The sequence below is a fragment of the Aotus nancymaae genome, unplaced genomic scaffold (assembly GCF_030222135.1).
Source record: "Aotus nancymaae isolate 86718 unplaced genomic scaffold, 86718_ANA_hifiasm-v0.15.2.pri h1tg000015l_0, whole genome shotgun sequence".
Classification (NCBI taxonomy): Eukaryota; Metazoa; Chordata; class Mammalia; order Primates; family Aotidae; genus Aotus; species Aotus nancymaae.
In genome coordinates, this window is record NW_026988426.1 from 11,457,205 (window position 1) to 11,475,124 (window position 17,920).

Genomic DNA, 17,920 nt, shown 5'->3' on the forward strand with positions numbered 1-17,920 from the left:
TTTTAATGCTTAAATTGACTTTTTTATTTTACTGCAACTTCCTCCTAACAGAACTAAGAATATAATGCTATTATTTGGATTCAGACATTTTCCTTTCCACCTGTGGCAAGCCTAGTAAAATAGTGCCAGAATCATCAACATTAACCACATGTATAGATGCTTTTATTCTTGCAACATTTCTTCATGAGGAGCCTTAACCTGCTATTTCTCAGCATTGTATCCTATAGGTAGCATTCTAGAAACTGACCAAGTTTCTAATGATAGCAGTAGATCCCACTTCTGCCTTAGCTAGATATGACACGCCTTTGACAAGAAGGGTCAGCAAAGTACCTTTAAAAAAATACTTACTCAACAGCAAGATGGCTGGGGGTTGTTCTGTTTTGTTACAAGTGCTGGTAAATAAATCATGAGAAATAATTTTTAAATACAGAAGGGTGTGGCTGTAGCCGTAATGCTGATGAAAATCAGAAAGAGAACCCAAGAGGGTCCCAATAGTGTTAGAGTTTTTAAACAGTGAGAGCTGTGTAGGAATCCTTCTGTGAACCGTAAAAATAATAAACGCTGAGCCCATTGGAACATAATCTCAATCAGCAAGATGCCACTGCTTTCCAGATTTCCTCACAGGGCCCTGCTAATTCCATGCCAAAACTGGCAGTGGATTTCTTCCTTCTAATCTCCCCTAATGCCTTATTCGATTATTGTCACTGCTCTCCAACCATGCACTGTCCCTTCAGACTCTCATTTCCCAACTGAGTCAGTCAGAGGAGCCCGGGTGTCTGCAGGACTTAATCTAAGACCACTAACCACCTTGTTCCAAGTGAGAAGAAGGAAACAAGAAAGAAAGGAGAACCCTGCAAATTTTCTGGCAACCTCTTTATCTATTGGATTACTGACTTGAGGCAAACAAGGAACAGAGATATGAAGGGTTTGAAAGATTTCTCCAGTTGATTGGCAAAGGAGAGCAGGCTGCGGGGAGGAGGACGGTAGGAGGAGGGTGAATTGTGCATTTCAGTGCACTGTAGGATGGCGTCGCCTCTGCCCTGGCTGTGCATTATTCTGTGGTGAGTAAGATTCTTTTTCCTGATTTTTATTTTTATCTCAGAGGAAAGGAAAAGTATATACCCATTGGGTGACTCCTATATCAAATCATGAAAGAGGCCAGAGGTGGTGTAGCTTGTAATTGTAACAGGGTGGACTAGAGTAGTTTAGACAAAACATCTTCTCTGAGCCTGGGAGTAAGGATCACTGACTCTACTCACAGGCTAGAAAATGCCCTAGGGAAACTCGAAGATGAAGGCAACCTCTACTCAGAAAACATCAGTCGGATCCTGGACAACTTGCTTGAAGGCTATGACAATCGGCTGCGACCGGGATTTGGAGGTAAGAAGCTGCATCTTTGCTGCACAAACACCTGTAGTCTCCTTTCCCTATTTCTTCCCTTGGAAGACCCAGAAGAGTCAGAAATGAGGTAGGGGGAAGGGGCAGAGGTGCTGGAGAGAAACCATGTGTATGTTCCTATCCAGTCTCTGCCTCATCCACCTTTAGTGGCCTTGTTCAAGTTCTATGAACTCTCTAACCCTCATATCCTAAATTGTACTGTGGTTAAACGATCAATGTTCGCCTCATAGAGTTGCATGAGTGTAAAATGAGATTATTCATGTAAAACAGTTTTCTTAGCATTTTTCTGTTAAAGCTATTAATATACATTAGGTATTATCATTTTCTTTAGAACTAATCCAGGTTCTTTCATTCCTTAATATTCTCCCAATTGACTAGAATAAATTCAAAATAAGGCCACTGATTTGAGTTTTCAGAGTTGAGAGACCCAAGGATCCCCACTACTGGAATACAATAGGATGTCTTGCAAATACTGGCTATGACAAGGGTTTTGGTGGTAGAGTGCTAAGTTCAATCCCCTTAACGTCAGTGGTGATAATTGCTCCATCCCTCTGGGCTACTTTCAGGTGCTGTCACTGAAGTCAAAACAGATATTTATGTGACCAGTTTTGGGCCCGTGTCAGATGTGGAGATGGTGAGTGAGTTCTAAGTGAGTTGGGTATTTGCATTTCGGGGAGGAGAGTGGAGTCCCAAAACTAATGATAATGGGCACTGTCACCAAGCTTGGTTCCAGATTCATGACACAATATGGGTGTTCATGCTGGGAGGGCATGACCATTAGAGCAGATTGCTGGCTTGATCTTCACATTTCACTAACAGCTTGAACATTTTAAGCTGAGGGACTTTTTAAGATTATATTCTCTCTTCCATCCACATATTATGCACTTATTCTTCCGTCCAAAGAGAAAAGTTCTTTTCCTTCTTTGTGAAGCCCTAGCAAATTTATTGGAGGAGGAATAAAACACACATATCCTATGCCATGTAAAAGATTATTGAGTATCTATGAAACTTAAAACATAATTGTCTTTTGTGGTAACATCATTATCAGTATATTTTATTAAAACAGTAAAGAGGTCTTTTGGAAAGGCTAATGCTCTCCACTTTTTACATTGAAGATGGACCAGTAGGTGTTCTGAGGACTCTGTTCCAGGTACAGATGGCTGTAGCATCCGTAAGAGGGTATTTATAGTAAGTGGCAATGAGAACTTGAACTCATCTTTTAGAACAAAATGTATTATTCATTTACAGTTCTCAGGTAGCATTTCTCTCAAACTAAAATGTAAATATGAATGCTGAAGTAAACATAACTGTCTATAAAGAGATTTGTCATTAGGTTTTATTAGGGAAATGTAATTCTAAATAAACAGTTATTGGAGACTTTTTCATTTTCTGCTTTTCTAAGTTGGCAAGAAAGGAAGAAAAAACGAAGATGTAAAGAAAGGAAAGAGGAAGGAGTAAAGGAAAAAGAGAAAGGAATATGGAGGAAAAGAGGAGAGAAGTAAAATAATAAAGAAAGGGAAAAAGGGCTTTATTCAAGAGCTAAATATCTTACTATATAAAGAGAAAGAAGAGTCAGCATTATTCAGAATCCTAGATTATTTTAGTATCATATTTTTCATTTGTGTTCTGAGCCACTCCAAATATAAACAACCACAACAATTTGGTATGCCTTTTAAGTCCGGGTATACTTAGTTTTCTATCTTATGCTTGTGTCTGTTTTTGCAGTTTGTTTGTACAGTAGATCCCTATTATATCCTGGGTCATTATTGTATGGGTATATTGCTTGTCAAATTACATTTTTAAAATGTAATCACTACTTGCCATAATAAGTTTCATAAAGGAATTTATATAGTAGGCAAAGCAATTATTGGCAATACTTTGATATAATTGCAAGTTGTCATCATTGAGTTTTGCAATAACTCTTATTATAATTCTTAAACATTTTAATGTTACTTCATAAAAGCCACTAATTAACTCATAATTTTGATTATGCATAGTTAAATGATATTCTCTTTAGAATAATCATGGTAACAATTGTTTTTATGTTCCCTGAGAACAATATAAAATAATTTTGATGTGCAGCTATCGTGTGTTTATCAAGGAAAGTTTATCTATGTGTAGAATTTTACAAAATGGTACTCTGATGCTCTGAGAACCCTTTGAGGGTGAATGAGGTGCAAAGGGGAATAGTTAGACTAGCCGATGGTAGAAAGGCCATCCAGCACAAAGCCTAAACTAAATATTTCCATAAGTCTTTTTTCTAGATTAAGGAGTGACATATTGATAGATGGAAATATGGATGACTGGATAGATAAAGAGGAAGAATATTAAGGAAAGTCAAGGTGGAGGAGGGAGGTTTACACATCACAGCACTATCTTTTATAACAATACAAATTTTCTGAGTTTGAGATGAATAGTAACTAACTAAAAATATAGTTTTGTGAGAAATTGTTGCCTTAAAAAGTTGCTTTATTGCTTAAGTTTTGAGATTGGGTGTATAGGTTAGTGAATAAACTATTCTTAGCCAACTATCTCTCCAGAGTGCACGAATATTTTATTTTCTCTTAGGAGTATACGATGGATGTTTTTTTCCGCCAGACTTGGACTGACGAGAGGTTGAAGTTTGGGGGGCCAACTGAGATTCTGAGTTTGAATAACTTGATGGTCAGTAAAATCTGGACACCTGACACTTTTTTCAGAAATGGTAAAAAGTCAATTGCTCACAACATGACAACTCCTAACAAACTCTTCAGAATAATGCAGAATGGAACCATTTTATACACTATGAGGTGAGGTTTCTCCAATTCTATTTCCCTTGCCAAAATGATATGTCCATAATATTAACGCAGAACCATTGATTTCAATGTTCCCAGGCTTACCATCAATGCTGACTGTCCCATGAGGCTGGTTAACTTTCCTATGGATGGGCATGCTTGTCCACTCAAGTTTGGGAGCTGTAAGTTATAACAGGCTTCTGAGAGTCAAATAATACATCAAGAATATATAATTACTTGGTTTTAGTTGATACTGGAAATCAAGGAGGAAATATCGTTATGACACTATCAGTGTAATTCTAGGAATATACTTAATCATTCTGTGAGTCTCATAAATTGAGGCTTTAGTCATTAAGATTAAAGAAAACATTAAATAAAATTTATGGTTTTATTTCCTTTTTTATAGACAATATGCATTTTGAAGAAAAAAAAGACAACAAGTCAGTCACTGCTATATTTAATTTGTTTCAAATATTTAGATGCTTATCCCAAAAGTGAAATCATATATACATGGAAAAAAGGACCACTTTATTCAGTAGAAGTCCCAGAAGAATCTTCAAGCCTTCTCCAGTACGATCTGATTGGACAAACAGTATCTAGTGAGACAATTAAATCTAACACAGGTAAGCATTTGACCAAGGGATGGAAATAATCCTGCAAGATGACTCCAGTGCACATTTTCAAAATATCTATTTATTTTTCATTTGCATTAGCCATTCTCAGATAAGCATGCTGTTTTGAAGTGATGAGTAGCTTCCCTTAAAATTCATTTTGCAACCAGGCATATAAAGATTTGTGTAATCTTGGAATAAGTAGTTTTTTTTATGTATATGATATAAAGAACCTACTGAAACCAATGACCTGGTGTGTCTTTTTGTTCTATCTTTTGCTGATCAAGTAGCTTTCTCATATACTGAAATGTACCTTTGTTTATTTTCTTCTGGCCCACATTAATTCAAAAATTGTCAAGATTTATATTCAACTGCATTCTTTTTGCAGACTGTCAGCAGTAGTAATACTGACATATGTGTCTTCCAACAGGTGAATATGTTATAATGACAGTTTATTTCCACTTGCAAAGGAAGATGGGCTACTTCATGATACAGATATACACTCCTTGCATTATGACAGTCATTCTTTCCCAGGTGTCTTTCTGGATTAATAAGGAGTCTGTCCCAGCAAGAACTGTTTTTGGTATGTCTTACATTTTGTACTTCACGTACATTCATCCTCCACCTTTCATTGCTTGTGTATTTTGAGTAAATATTCACACTGGTGCACTTTTTCAATCCACAAAGAAAATAGGTTCCTGTCTCATCCAGACATATGTATCATGCAAAATCACTGTCATTATATCACAAGTTGTGTGGTGAATTAACAAAAAATTGGTCTCAGCAAGAATTCTGGCTAGTTTCCTATGACTTTCATATGTCCTATTTGCAGTACTTTATCTTGATTTTCTTTGTCATAACGGAGGAAAGGCAGAAAGATAAAAACTGCATGTAAATCCATGAAAGCAAAAGATTAAGATACTGAATACACTAATACATAAGTTGTATCTTCCTTTTATTAGGTTGAACCATATAAAATTGTCATTTCATGAATTTTTATGATTCAACCTACATATTTAGTTTCACTTACATATAAAATCACTACTAATTTTGATAAAGCAAAATTAAATAATAAAAAAAGAGCTTTAGCTGAAAACATTGGTGACAAAATCCAATGCTTTCCCTGGCTTTCATGATTATAAATTTAGTAGTCTATAAGTCAGGCCTGAATTGAATTGAAATCATGAATCTTGATTTTTCAGATATACTATGTTAAAATAGATCTTTTTGAAAATTACAAAAGAATGCCAACATAATGATGTCAATCATCAATATTATGCATTTCCTAACTGTATAAATTCCCAGATCATAGTTCAAGAAGAAAACTGCCAGCAAGTGAGTGATAAATCTCATTTTCTAATGAGTAAATGTTATACTTTAAAATCTAGTTAGAAATATAAATGAATTGAATAACCTAAATTTATGCTAATATTTACACCAGATTTATTTATTAACTATTATTTAAGATGTTAGCTGGTAAAATTGATCTGAAATTTAAGGTTTTTTTTTTTAAGTGATAATAATTTGTTACAAGATCTCTCAAGCCTAAACAACTAGAACTATTTATGACTTAAATTTACAGTAAACTAGTTCAATTCAGGAAACTCAAAATTTTTTGAGCAGTTATAATGTATAAGTCACTTCACTAAGTATTGAAAAGATTTCACTCCACTAAGTATTAAAAAGTATTGAAAGATACTTAACTAAATATAGAAATGATACTACTTATGATAATAATTATGAACAATTACAATACAAAAAAAATTTAAAAACTTACTTTGCCTTGGCAGAGTGTTTTATCTTCTCTACTGACACATTCTCATTTGCTTTTGCCATAGGATTTCCAGTACTAATTTCCTATTTTTTTTATTTTAGGGATTACCACTGTTTTAACTATGACCACTTTGAGCATTAGCGCCCGGCACTCTTTACCAAAAGTGTCATATGCCACTGCCATGGATTGGTTCATAGCTGTTTGCTTTGCTTTCGTCTTCTCTGCTCTTATCGAGTTCGCAGCTGTCAACTACTTCACCAATCTTCAGACACAGAAGGCCAAAAGGAAGGCACAGATTGCATCCCCACCCCCAGTGACAATATCAAAAGCTACTGAACCTTTGGAAGCAGAGGTTGTTCTGGTAATTGTTTGCTTTTTCTATAGTTACCCACTGTAGGAAAAAGCAGCCCAAATAATGATCAGAAACAACTAAAGTGTCCAAAAGTAATATGAGTTGAGCACAGGTATATAACTCTAGTTTCAACAGCAAGGTTGGTTTCTGTTCCAACTTCACAGAGAAAAGCTAAGGAACAATCCTTCATTTATCTTTGCTCTAAACTTTTGGCATTCTTCTTTCATCATCCTCTCTTATACTGGCAGATTCCAGGCTCTCAGAGGAGACTAGAAAATTCTTAGCCTTTAGATATTTCTTTAGAACAGGATCACTTACACCAACTAGGGAGAATAAAGTAAAAAAAGTTTTTTGCTAATGAGGTTTCAGAGTCTGCAGGAAAGAAACAGGGACTTCTACAGAATGGACAGTTTTTCTTAGAAATCTGCTTGCTGCTTTATTTCAAGAGGGCAAGGCATCTGTGAATAATGAGTAATAGATTCTCTGAATGTGGAATCATAACCCAAGAATTTGATTCATATTAAAACATTTTCATACTCACATTTGTAAATTAAATATAGGTATATCAATGAGTTTATATTCCATGCCTTACATTTAGTGAGAAATAGTTATAAATTTTTGTTAATTTTGCTATGGCTAAGCTCAAGGTTTTTGAATAAGAAACAAATGGTAACATTAATATTTCAAGGGCCATTAATATGCCCCAGATTTCAATTTTGCATACAAGTAAATTATAAAAACAATTAAGCTGAGCATACTTCTTTTAATGAATGATAAAACTGACAAGCATACATTTTTATTTTAATGCAAATCTTAATGAGTAGCTCTTTGAAAAGAGGAACACTTTGCTCTGTGACGTCAAGTAAGGCAGATACTTTGAACTGAAAATATTTTTACAATTGATCAATTCTAGTAAGCATTTTCATACCTGAAAACTACATGCAGCCCAGTAATCCTCAGTTTAACTTTATGATAAAAGTTAAAAGCTATATGTTTAATACTTTTCAAAATCTCAGGCACTTGTTGACTAAAAAGGTGATAATTTTTATTGAAATTTTTGTCTTTGATAAACTAAGAAACTTGTTTGAGAATTTGTATTTTCTCCAAGAAATGAGAGGCTATCCCCATGTTATGTAGAAATATACAATTTAAACAAGTTTTTTTATTAGTCCTCATTTTAAAAATGAGGAAAAAAGAAAAAAATTACATTCAGTGATCCAGTTTAATTATCTCCTTTTACAAGTGGGAAAACAAGTGTCTACAAGAGGGAAAATATTAGTTTCTAGCTGGTAGAAAATCTAGGAATTGATTTAAAACTTTGTATAAGCCATGTATGCTGGCTTATGCCTGTCATCCCAGCATTTTGAGAGGCTGAAGTGGGAGGATCAGTTGAAGCCAGGAGTTAAAAATCAGCATGAGCAACATAGCAGGATGACCCACATATTTGCAAAAAAAAAAAAATTACTTGGTGGTGGTGACATATGCCTGCAGTTCTAGTTACTCAGGAAACTGAGGCAAGAAAATGGCTTGCATGCAAGATTTTGAAGTTACAGTGAGCCATGATCATGCCACCGAACTCCATCATGGGCAACACATTTAGATCCTGCATCTGTAGTAATAATACCACAATAATAATAATAATCAGAAGAAGAAGAAGAACCTCTGATATCCACAATATTACAGAGGCTGAGGTCACCCTCCCCAATAATTCCTTAAAAACTGAAACATATCAGAGTGCATACCACAGGATAAAACATGTTGAGAATGTAATTGAGTTCATTCCAAAAATTCTTCCTTTGACTTAAGAATTTTTTTTTATGTATGTATAGTTTGAAAGGTCACTAAAATATAAATTTTATAACAAAATATGCTAGTCTGCAAACTTGGTCCACAATATTAAAGGTTTCTGAGAATTATTTCATGTTTGTAGAAATAAGTGATTCTGTTACAGGCTATCTGTATGCATATAAGTATATAATCTACATATTGTCCATAGATCATATATATATTAATATATATCTATAAATGAAAAAAGTGCTTATCAGAATTCAGCTTACCAGTTTCTTATTTGAGTAATGTAGTGAAAGTAAAAATAAAAAGGTAAAAGATGGTCAAAAACAGAAAAAAAGGTTGCTTTTGAATATGCTTATAGGTCAGATATCGAAATAAAAAGAAAGACCAAATTTTTTGTTTTGCCTTTTTTAAAATATGCAATACTGAAAAGAGTATGATTTCAAATCCTTGGAGAAAACATAATCACTCCCTCAGGCTATTATTTTAAAGGTATAATTTATTAATTTAAGGTGGAATTTAAGATTCCAGGTTTCAATATAAACTGTCTTCCATAAACCTAAAATAGTAACATATAATGAGTAGTTTCTCTAGGAAGCTAGATTTTAAAAAATGGCGTGTAAATAATCCCCAAGTACTTTTTTCCTGCAGGCAGCATTTTTTTCTTATGAAAAATTATATTTATAAATCTGGTTTTACCCAAAATATTTTTTAAAGGAATACATAGGGAAATTCTGATTTTAAAAGGCTGAAGTGTAAAAATAAACATAAAATCAAAAGTGACTAAATCAAACAATGTAGATCTTGAAGGTATGAAAACTAAATATAGGTGATTACACAGGACATTTGCATTATATTTGTTTATGTTAAACCTTGGCATGTCGTCGTCTTATATGATGTAGAGGAACAAACATAAATTATGCATTTGCAATTTATACTACACAATGGTATATTTTGATTGCAAGACATTTTCTTCCAAATACCATGACATTTAAAAATACCTATTCAGTTGTAATCAAAACAACATTATGTGAATAAGTTTGACATTGAAATAGCAAACTAATGTGGTGAAGCTGAAATGAAATTAAGTGCTTGGATATTTCATGTGATTTTATGTTGTATATTTTAATATGTTCATTGCTTTTCACAGGAAACTACTTACAATGAATGTGGGTAAAGTTTATTCATTTTATCACTTTGATTCTGATCTTGAAGCATAATATTAATAAAGAAATTCAAGCATTTAAAATCCAGGCCTAAAACCCAAAAAGCCACCTTAAAGCTTAATCTTCAGAAATCCTCTATAGATTAATTATCTTTCCGTTTTTAAGACATATGGAATCGTATGTTTTTTTATTATTATTTCTGGAAAAGAAATTTTCAAGTGTTTTTCCTGCTTATATGGTGATTTTTTCTTATTGTTGTAGAAATAATTAATCTAGTATGCTACCTTAGCATTAGAGAGTTATTTCTGTCTTCATGAGTTTCAGTGCCTATTAACATGTCTGGAGTATAACTGTAACTATTCTGCATGTAAGGCCAACTTTGGTCCTTTTGGCATAGTTTGCTAGTTTCTTTGTTTTTTGAAAGGTTGAAGCCCTCATCACTATGTTCCTGACAGTCAATCACTCACCCGTACCATCTGCACTCCTTTGAGGAGTGTCATTACTCTCAATGTAACTTCTCTTCTTTACATGGGTGTGATGCTTTTTGTAAATTATATAACACAAAATTGACCAAAATTTCATTAGGCAGGACAATAACTATATTTATGCTCTTTGCATTATTTATTCATTTCTTTTTTTCCTTTTCATCTGACACCTATTTACTGACTAATTAGGCATCCCTGATTATTCATACCACAAGTATTTGATAAGTGTCTTGATGTGCCAGGCCTTTTGTAGAATGCTGAGGATATATTAGTGAAGGCCTCTTGCCTCATGGAGCTTCCTGTCCAGCAGGAAGACAGAGAGATCAATGTAACTTCATAATACCTTGGGATAAAGCCTATTAGAGATATATAGTGGGCTGCAGAAGAGCCATGCAAAAGCGTCTAACTCAGTCTGGAGGGGTTTTCCTTTCTAGTAGAGTGATGTCTAAGCTGAGAACAGAAAAGAAATTAGCCTGGCTCTGTGCTAGGAGGTCTAATCCAATTGGTAGAAACTTGGGCATAGAGAGGGAAATAAGGTATATGCCCTTCCTGTGCTCCTTTTTAAGGTGACAAGGTGTACTGGGCCATTACCATGCTGCTTTCCTCTATGTAGAGAGATGTGAAGAATAGAATACTGAAAGGTTTACCTTGCCTGCTCCAAAGATGGCACAGATTTTTTTTGGAGTACTCTCATTACTCCCTACAGTTAAGGAATGAATTAAGACCATTAAAGACTCTGCGTACCGGAAAGATCACAGTGCCCTTCTTGCTGTGCCATTGTATGATTTTTGGGGAAGGCAGGGTGGATTAGATGAGGGGTGTAGGTGATTATCCCTTCCCCATACCTTCTATCAAATCCCGACCCAATACTTGATGATCAACCCTCCAAACATTCTAATACGTTTTCTAGACATGTTCCCTAGCACCATGGATCAACTATTTAATACATTGCTTCCAATAAGCTGCTTGTCTGTAGAAATTCTGAAGTTGTGTCTGTTTTCAACTCTACCGGCTGTAACACAAACACAAGAAAATCCAACAGAGTTCTAATTTTCCCCATAATGATTAATATGATGACTTTTGAAAACTATCAATACTAAGTGTTTTCAAAAAAATATTTTCTCTTGTTTGTGTTGCCCCTCTTTGCTCTTTCTAAAAACAAATGCTTGGTTTGTCTCCTTAGTAGGGCTACCCTGGTTAGAATATCTCTATTGAGAGGTAACCTATTGCCCTCACCTTTTAAAAATATTAGACTCATTGAATTACATATACAGATTTGTCTACATACTTCCTAAACACCTTCTTCTTCTATCATATAGTTGATTGTCATAAAGTTCAGTTTGACTTAAACTACATTTGCAATATAGCGCTACTTGAAACAAAGCAGTGCTCTATAAATACCTAAAGCAAGATGGCACTCAGCAGCAGGGGAGCCCTGGAAAAATTCAAAACCACAGGTGTTCCACTCAAAACAGTGACAGCCTCAAGCTGAGCCCTCATCTGGACTCTGACAAAAGCCTATTTTACCATCAGCTGAAGCTGCTATGCTTACAATAGAGCAGGCAGGGACTGATGCAAACCTGTAGCTTAAACGGCTCACAAAATTGGCTTTCTTTTCATTTTAGAAATTCAACGTGTTCCTCCTAAACTGATGTTCCATCTCCATGTGTTGCCAATTGCCAGTTATTTAGCAGCTGATTTTCCAGCATGTAGGGTAGCCAGGCCTCTTGCGTTTCCTTTAGCCTGTTAGAAATTCCCCCAATCATTCCTGGGCAGTGGGACAGTTGTGAATCTAAGCCAGTGATTTCCTATGGGGAGCTATTTTTCCCCAAAAGACATTTGGCAGTGTCTGGAGATACAACTTGGGTTGGAGGTGGCCAACATCATGTAGGTAGAGGCCAGTGATGCTTCTCCACATCCCAGGACACAGGGTTGGTCCTCATAACAAAGAGTAATTGGCCCCCAAACGCCAGTAGTTCTGAGCTTAAGAAACTGTGCCCCAAACCCTAAAGCTGATAGGAAGAATAGCATAATAATTGTTCAGAGTGTGGCCTGTGGCATCGGAGGGAAATTGAATTTAGGTCCTGCTACTTATGAGCAGGACTGAGCTTCCTGCTTAAGCCTGCGTTTGCTCATCTATCAAATGAAGATTAATATGACTTTGTGGATTTTTCGAAGAAATTAGTGAAATAATATTTGAAAATTGCTTTATAATGTTTGTCAACAATAAGCATTTAGAACTGTTACTTATAATGTAATATAAAACTGTATTAAAATACAATGTAACATAATCATAAAACTTTTCACCCCTCTGTCTACCTCCTCCAACAAATCTTGGGAAATGTTTAGATTTTTTTCATTTGTTGATTCAGCATTTGTTTATTAAACAAATACTGTGTTCTAAGTACTTGCCAGGCACTGTGGCATGCTCATACATATGAATAACGTGTCTTCCACCATTAAGGAGATTTCATGCTAGGAAAGGAGATAAGCCACAACAGAAACAATTATATCTACAAGAGAGAAAATAATAATATCTATAACAGTTACAATAACTAGGCCGAAAAATGCATAAAGGCTGGAGTCATCATCGATGGTAGGTGTTAATGAGTTTGGTATCAAAAGAGGTGAGGGAAAGATAAAAATGGGTGACAGGTAGATGTTTTTTCAGACAAAAGAAATAAAGATAGGTGAGTAGTGAGAATGAGGAGCCGACATATGTTGCAAATGATTTAAAAAATATTATAGCTAAGATTCCTGAGCAAAAAATATATGTGCATATATATGTGTGTAAATATATATATTTATATATATACGTATATATTTGTGTATATATCTGTATATCAGACATTTTCCTCAAATTATTAAAAACACTGGAAAAGACTTACATAATAATTAATATTTGTCTCTACTTTCACAGATAGAAACTTGAAGCTTAGGGAGAATTAGAGTCTATGGCACCTATGAGGTGTTTAAATCATATTGCAAGCAACTAGTAGCTATGAAACTGTAATCTAGGGATTTCGGGCTCTCCTTGAACCCTCCACAGAGATTGTTTGTCAAAGTAGATGAGGAAAAGGGGAATGCTAATGTAGGAGACCTTTAATTTCAATTTAATTTAATTTTAATTCTAATTTTTTAATTTAGGTAAAATGACAACATCCATTTTACTTAAATTTTTCATAGTGTTTGGTCCTGAATGATACTTCTGACGTCTGGACCATAATTATTTGGCAATCCTCACTAAGTCTTTTGTGACACTGTGACAATGCACAGATTCACAAATAATGGCACCTACAACATCTCTAAAAAGGAGGGGAGAATAAGCAAGGCTTTACATTTTTATGGTACTTAAAGTTTTATAGTGACAGCTTTATTCCAATGAACTAGGCATGTCTTCCCTCGTTCTACCTAAAATGGAAAGAAAAACATGTTTCAGACATATAATGCATGATGTTAAAAGTCAAAATGAGTATAGTAAGAAACTCTGCTCTGAAGCCTGGCTTCTTTCTACTCCATCGTAATTCTTAGGAATTTTTGCTAGAGGAAAGTATTTTGGTGTTCCATGTGTGGGAGGAGGATGGCTCTTTTTGGAGGTTGAAACAGTGACAACTTTTGCTCTTTCAGGTAGATAATATTTTAATAATATATTTAATAGGTGAAAATTTAGAGTTTGAGAAACATGATAGAAAATTCTTGAAAATGGTTCTAGGCTCTCTAGGTGAGGCAGCAAGCACTGAGACAGTTACTCTAGTTCTATCCCCACCAGCCTGGTGACCCTGGGCACGGTAGTCCTCAGCTGTCATCTTTTTGTTTTGTTTTGTTTGGTTTGGTTTGGTTTGGTTTTTGAGACAGAATCTTGCTCTGTCTCCAGGCTGGAGTGCAATGGTTCAATCTCCACCTCCTGGGTTCAAAGTGATTCTCCTGTCTCAGTCTCCTGAGTAGATGTGATTATAGGCACTTGCCATCATACTTGGCTAATTTTTGTATTTTTAGTAGAGACAGGATTTCACCATGTTAGCCAGACTGGTCTTGAACTTCTGACCTCATGATCTGTCCACCTCGGCCTCCCGAAGTGCTGGGATTACAGGCGTGAGCCACCGTGCCCGGCTCATCTATTTTTAATAGAAAGTTTTCCTCCTCTCCTCTTCAAGAGCAGCATACTAGCCCTTCTAATATTTTAAACTCTCTTCTACCTCCAAAACCTATGACTTACTTAATTCTGTCCAGAATACCACTGTACTGGGCCAGTAGATAAGAACGATAGCCCTTGTTTGGAATTCACAATGGCTTTTTCAAATCAAATCTTGACTATACTGTTCATTTTTGCTTTTGGTAAAGAAAGATTTCTCCATGGCCCCTAAAAACAGTGAACTTAAGCTCCCTATGAGAGCTATTATTATTTAGATACCCAGTAAGTTTCATGGCAAATCAAATAGCAAAATCAGGAGAGGGAATATAGAAAAGAAGTTTTTGGAGTTTTTGTCCCTGCAGTCCAAATGTCGCCACATCGGCAGGTCATTTTGGTCCTGTGGCTCAACCAGCACAAAGAAGGCAGCTGTCTTATCCCATTGCCGCAGGGTTTCTGGCTAAAACCACGGGAGTTTGCCCACATGGGTCACATACCCTGCCAGGCAGCAAAGTAGTGATTTTGCTGCCAGGGAGGAAACAAGGCCATTTTACAAGATCAGGGGTAATGCACAGCAAGTGTTTGAAGACAGAGCCCCGGCAAGGAGAAGCTGGTCACAAGGAGGGTGATTGTTACAGGATGCAGACAAGAAAAGATAGGAATCAGAGGAAGGCCCCCTAGACTCCAACAGCATGAAAGGAATCTAAATCAAACAGAATCAGAGACTCTGAACTAGGCCCAATACTTTATAGAATAAAGATGAGAAAAACATTGGGATGAAACTAGCATGAAATTGACCAGTAGAATTTGTCGCTAGCCCTGCCATCATGGACAAGGCATTTCCCCTCTCTGGAGGGGAACCTCACTTGCCAGTTATTGTGTTAAACATCCCCCCTTTCAAGACTATAATTGATAGTCTTATGATTTCAGTGAAACAGGAGGTTTAGTGATAAAAAGGAGCATATAACAATTCTGAGTTTAGTAAATGAATCATTTTCAGTGACTGAGGATAGGGAAAGACCAGTTAGAAAGTTCTGAATGGGAAGTAAGAAGTGTACAATATAGAATTTCTGAGCTAAGAGGCAGGTATATTTCAAAGCATGAACAGTCATCCAATTCAATTTAAGGATATTTATTCCTTGTCACTGGCCTTTGACATACATATGCTAATTTTATTTTATTTTTTTAATCTTAGCTAATTCAAGCTTATGAGTGTGCAAAGATGAGAATGTAGGCTGGGAATATGTATAGAAGAATGGTATTAATAAACCAAGCTGTGATATTTTGTACTAATTGTCCATATATTCCAAATTGGAATTCACTCCTCTTCTCAGCACACACCATTGCCCACACTCATTGCTCTACAGACTAATGCACAACCAGAAGTGGCTATGCCTCTGCAACCTGGCTCGTCTTTCCCTAACGATACAACGCTTATCATAGGTTCTAGGACATGGGACATGCTTTGTGTCATTTGATGATATATTGAGTAATAGAATGTCAGATGGAAGCAAGTAAATTCTTTCACAGTGTATTTTAAGCCTTACTTGGAAAAGTAACACCATCACATACTATTGAGAATTCGTTGATGTTTGACCTTACATAGAAAGTAAATAGTCAATAAATATTTGTCAAAGGTGAAAGAACAAATAAATAAGCAATTAAGCAACATCTGTTCTTTTATTTAGGCTTAATATTTGTCTTCTTTCCACAGCATCCTGATTCCAAATATCATCTGAAGAAAAGAATCACTTCTCTGTCCTTGCCAGTAGTGTCATCTCCTGAGGCCAATAAAGTTCTCACTAGAGCGCCCATCCTACAAACTACACCTGTCACGCCCCCACCACTCTCGCCAGCCTTTGGAGGCACCAGTAAAATAGACCAGTATTCTCGAATTCTCTTCCCAGTTGCATTTGCAGGATTCAACCTTGTGTACTGGATAGTTTATCTTTCCAAAGATACAATGGAAGTGAGCAGCAGTGTTGAATAGCTTGCATCCAGGACAGCCTGTATTCTATAAGTTCTTGTTTCCTGTTTCCTGTGTGTTACTTTCTTAAATAGCATTGAGACTTGTGTAGATGCTTCTCAGAACGTGAAATTAAATTGGAAACCTGTAACGCAGCTTCAGTAAGCATGTGTGAGCAAAAAAGCAATAATGCTACTCCTCAAAATAGAAAGTTGAAGATTGCTGAAAAATATGACTTTTCTGTATGTTAGAGAAAAACTTTATGAGGATAAAATGGGTTCAGGATGAATTTGTCAACCTTTGTTCTTCATCGTTCAATATTTTTAATTGTCACTGTGAATAACATTTACCACAAGGCAGATAAAATAAGAAATGCTGACACTTCCAAAGGTTGCCTTAAAATATGTTTAGTCTGGCTTAGTTCCCAAGAGAGCAAAATATAAATACAGTCTACATATTTATCAGTAGGTTAATACCAGCATGTTGGAGGCCTTTATGCTAGTAAAATGGCTTTCAGTGGCATTGTAAAGCCCACGTTGAGCTTAGCCATTTGTTTTTAACCTCGCTGTGCTCTTTTACCTCAATAAATGTGGTGTTTGTATACATATAAATTATACATAGCTCATAAATTATGTACACATATGTACATAGCTGTAGTTGGACTAAAATTCAATGTGTTTCATCCTACTAAATTCTCCTTTTAAAATAATACATTTATCATAATTCTATGAGGTTGTAGAAAAAGAGTAGTCATTATAAGGAAGCATTGTAGATTATGACTACGGTTATCCCTTGTGTTTTCCACATTTCTAATTATGACACTAAATAAAACAACAGTAAACATGGTTCTCTGGATGTTTCTTGAAACTAGAGGAGAAGTATGGAGAAGTGAAGTGGTTATCTCTACCCCAATATTATTGCCCCATGAACAATGGGACAACCAGACTCAGTTTCCTAGCCCTGATAAAATACTTGAATTTAATATTCAAATAGTTAATCTTTGCTCTGTTTCCTGCTCTATCAACAATGAAACAATGAATAAGACTACTCTTCTCCCTTTCTATTACTCCCATTCTTTCCTGATGCTTCACTGTAACAGTATTTCTCCCACATAGAATTGTTTCGGGGAAGTAGAAACTAAGAGTAGGAGAAAGCATGGGGTATGATTTGTCCAAACAGACAAACCCCTCATTATATGCTCTTGGGTCTTAAACATCAGAGGGATAACCTTGAGACCAGAACTCAGAAAAAGTTTTTTTTTCTATACTACTACTCTTACTTTGACCCAGAAAAATGCAAACATACTATAGCTAAACAACTTTAAGTTTAATTGAAACAGCACTCTACTAAGGGTGAAGAGACTGAGGTCTCTGTCCAACTTCTGTATTATTTAGCTCCTTAGTACAATATCTTTGTCTCTGGGAGAATCAGCTATATTCTCATCTATAGAATGAGGGAGCTGATTAGATGCCCT

The 17,920-nt window shown here is 35.6% G+C and overlaps 1 protein-coding gene across 2 annotated transcripts; it reads left to right on the forward strand.

Annotated features, from left to right (window-relative positions):
- Positions 1-442: 442 nt before the first annotated feature.
- GABRA6 (gamma-aminobutyric acid type A receptor subunit alpha6) lies at positions 443-17,292 on the forward strand. 2 transcript variants are annotated; one of them, XM_012461085.3, is made up of 9 exons: positions 443-1,061; positions 1,262-1,380; positions 1,965-2,032; positions 3,997-4,187; positions 4,272-4,354; positions 4,652-4,795; positions 5,214-5,366; positions 6,659-6,918; positions 16,195-17,292. In XM_012461085.3, exons 1-9 carry the CDS (start codon positions 1,024-1,026, stop codon positions 16,468-16,470), a joined length of 1,332 nt encoding a protein of 443 aa, XP_012316508.2. In that variant the 5' UTR covers positions 443-1,023; the 3' UTR covers positions 16,471-17,292. The 2 variants fall into 2 exon arrangements, with proteins under 2 accessions (XP_012316508.2, XP_012316507.2); XM_012461084.3 differs by having other exon boundaries at positions 445-1,061; positions 3,967-4,187.
- Positions 17,293-17,920: the final 628 nt, after the last annotated feature.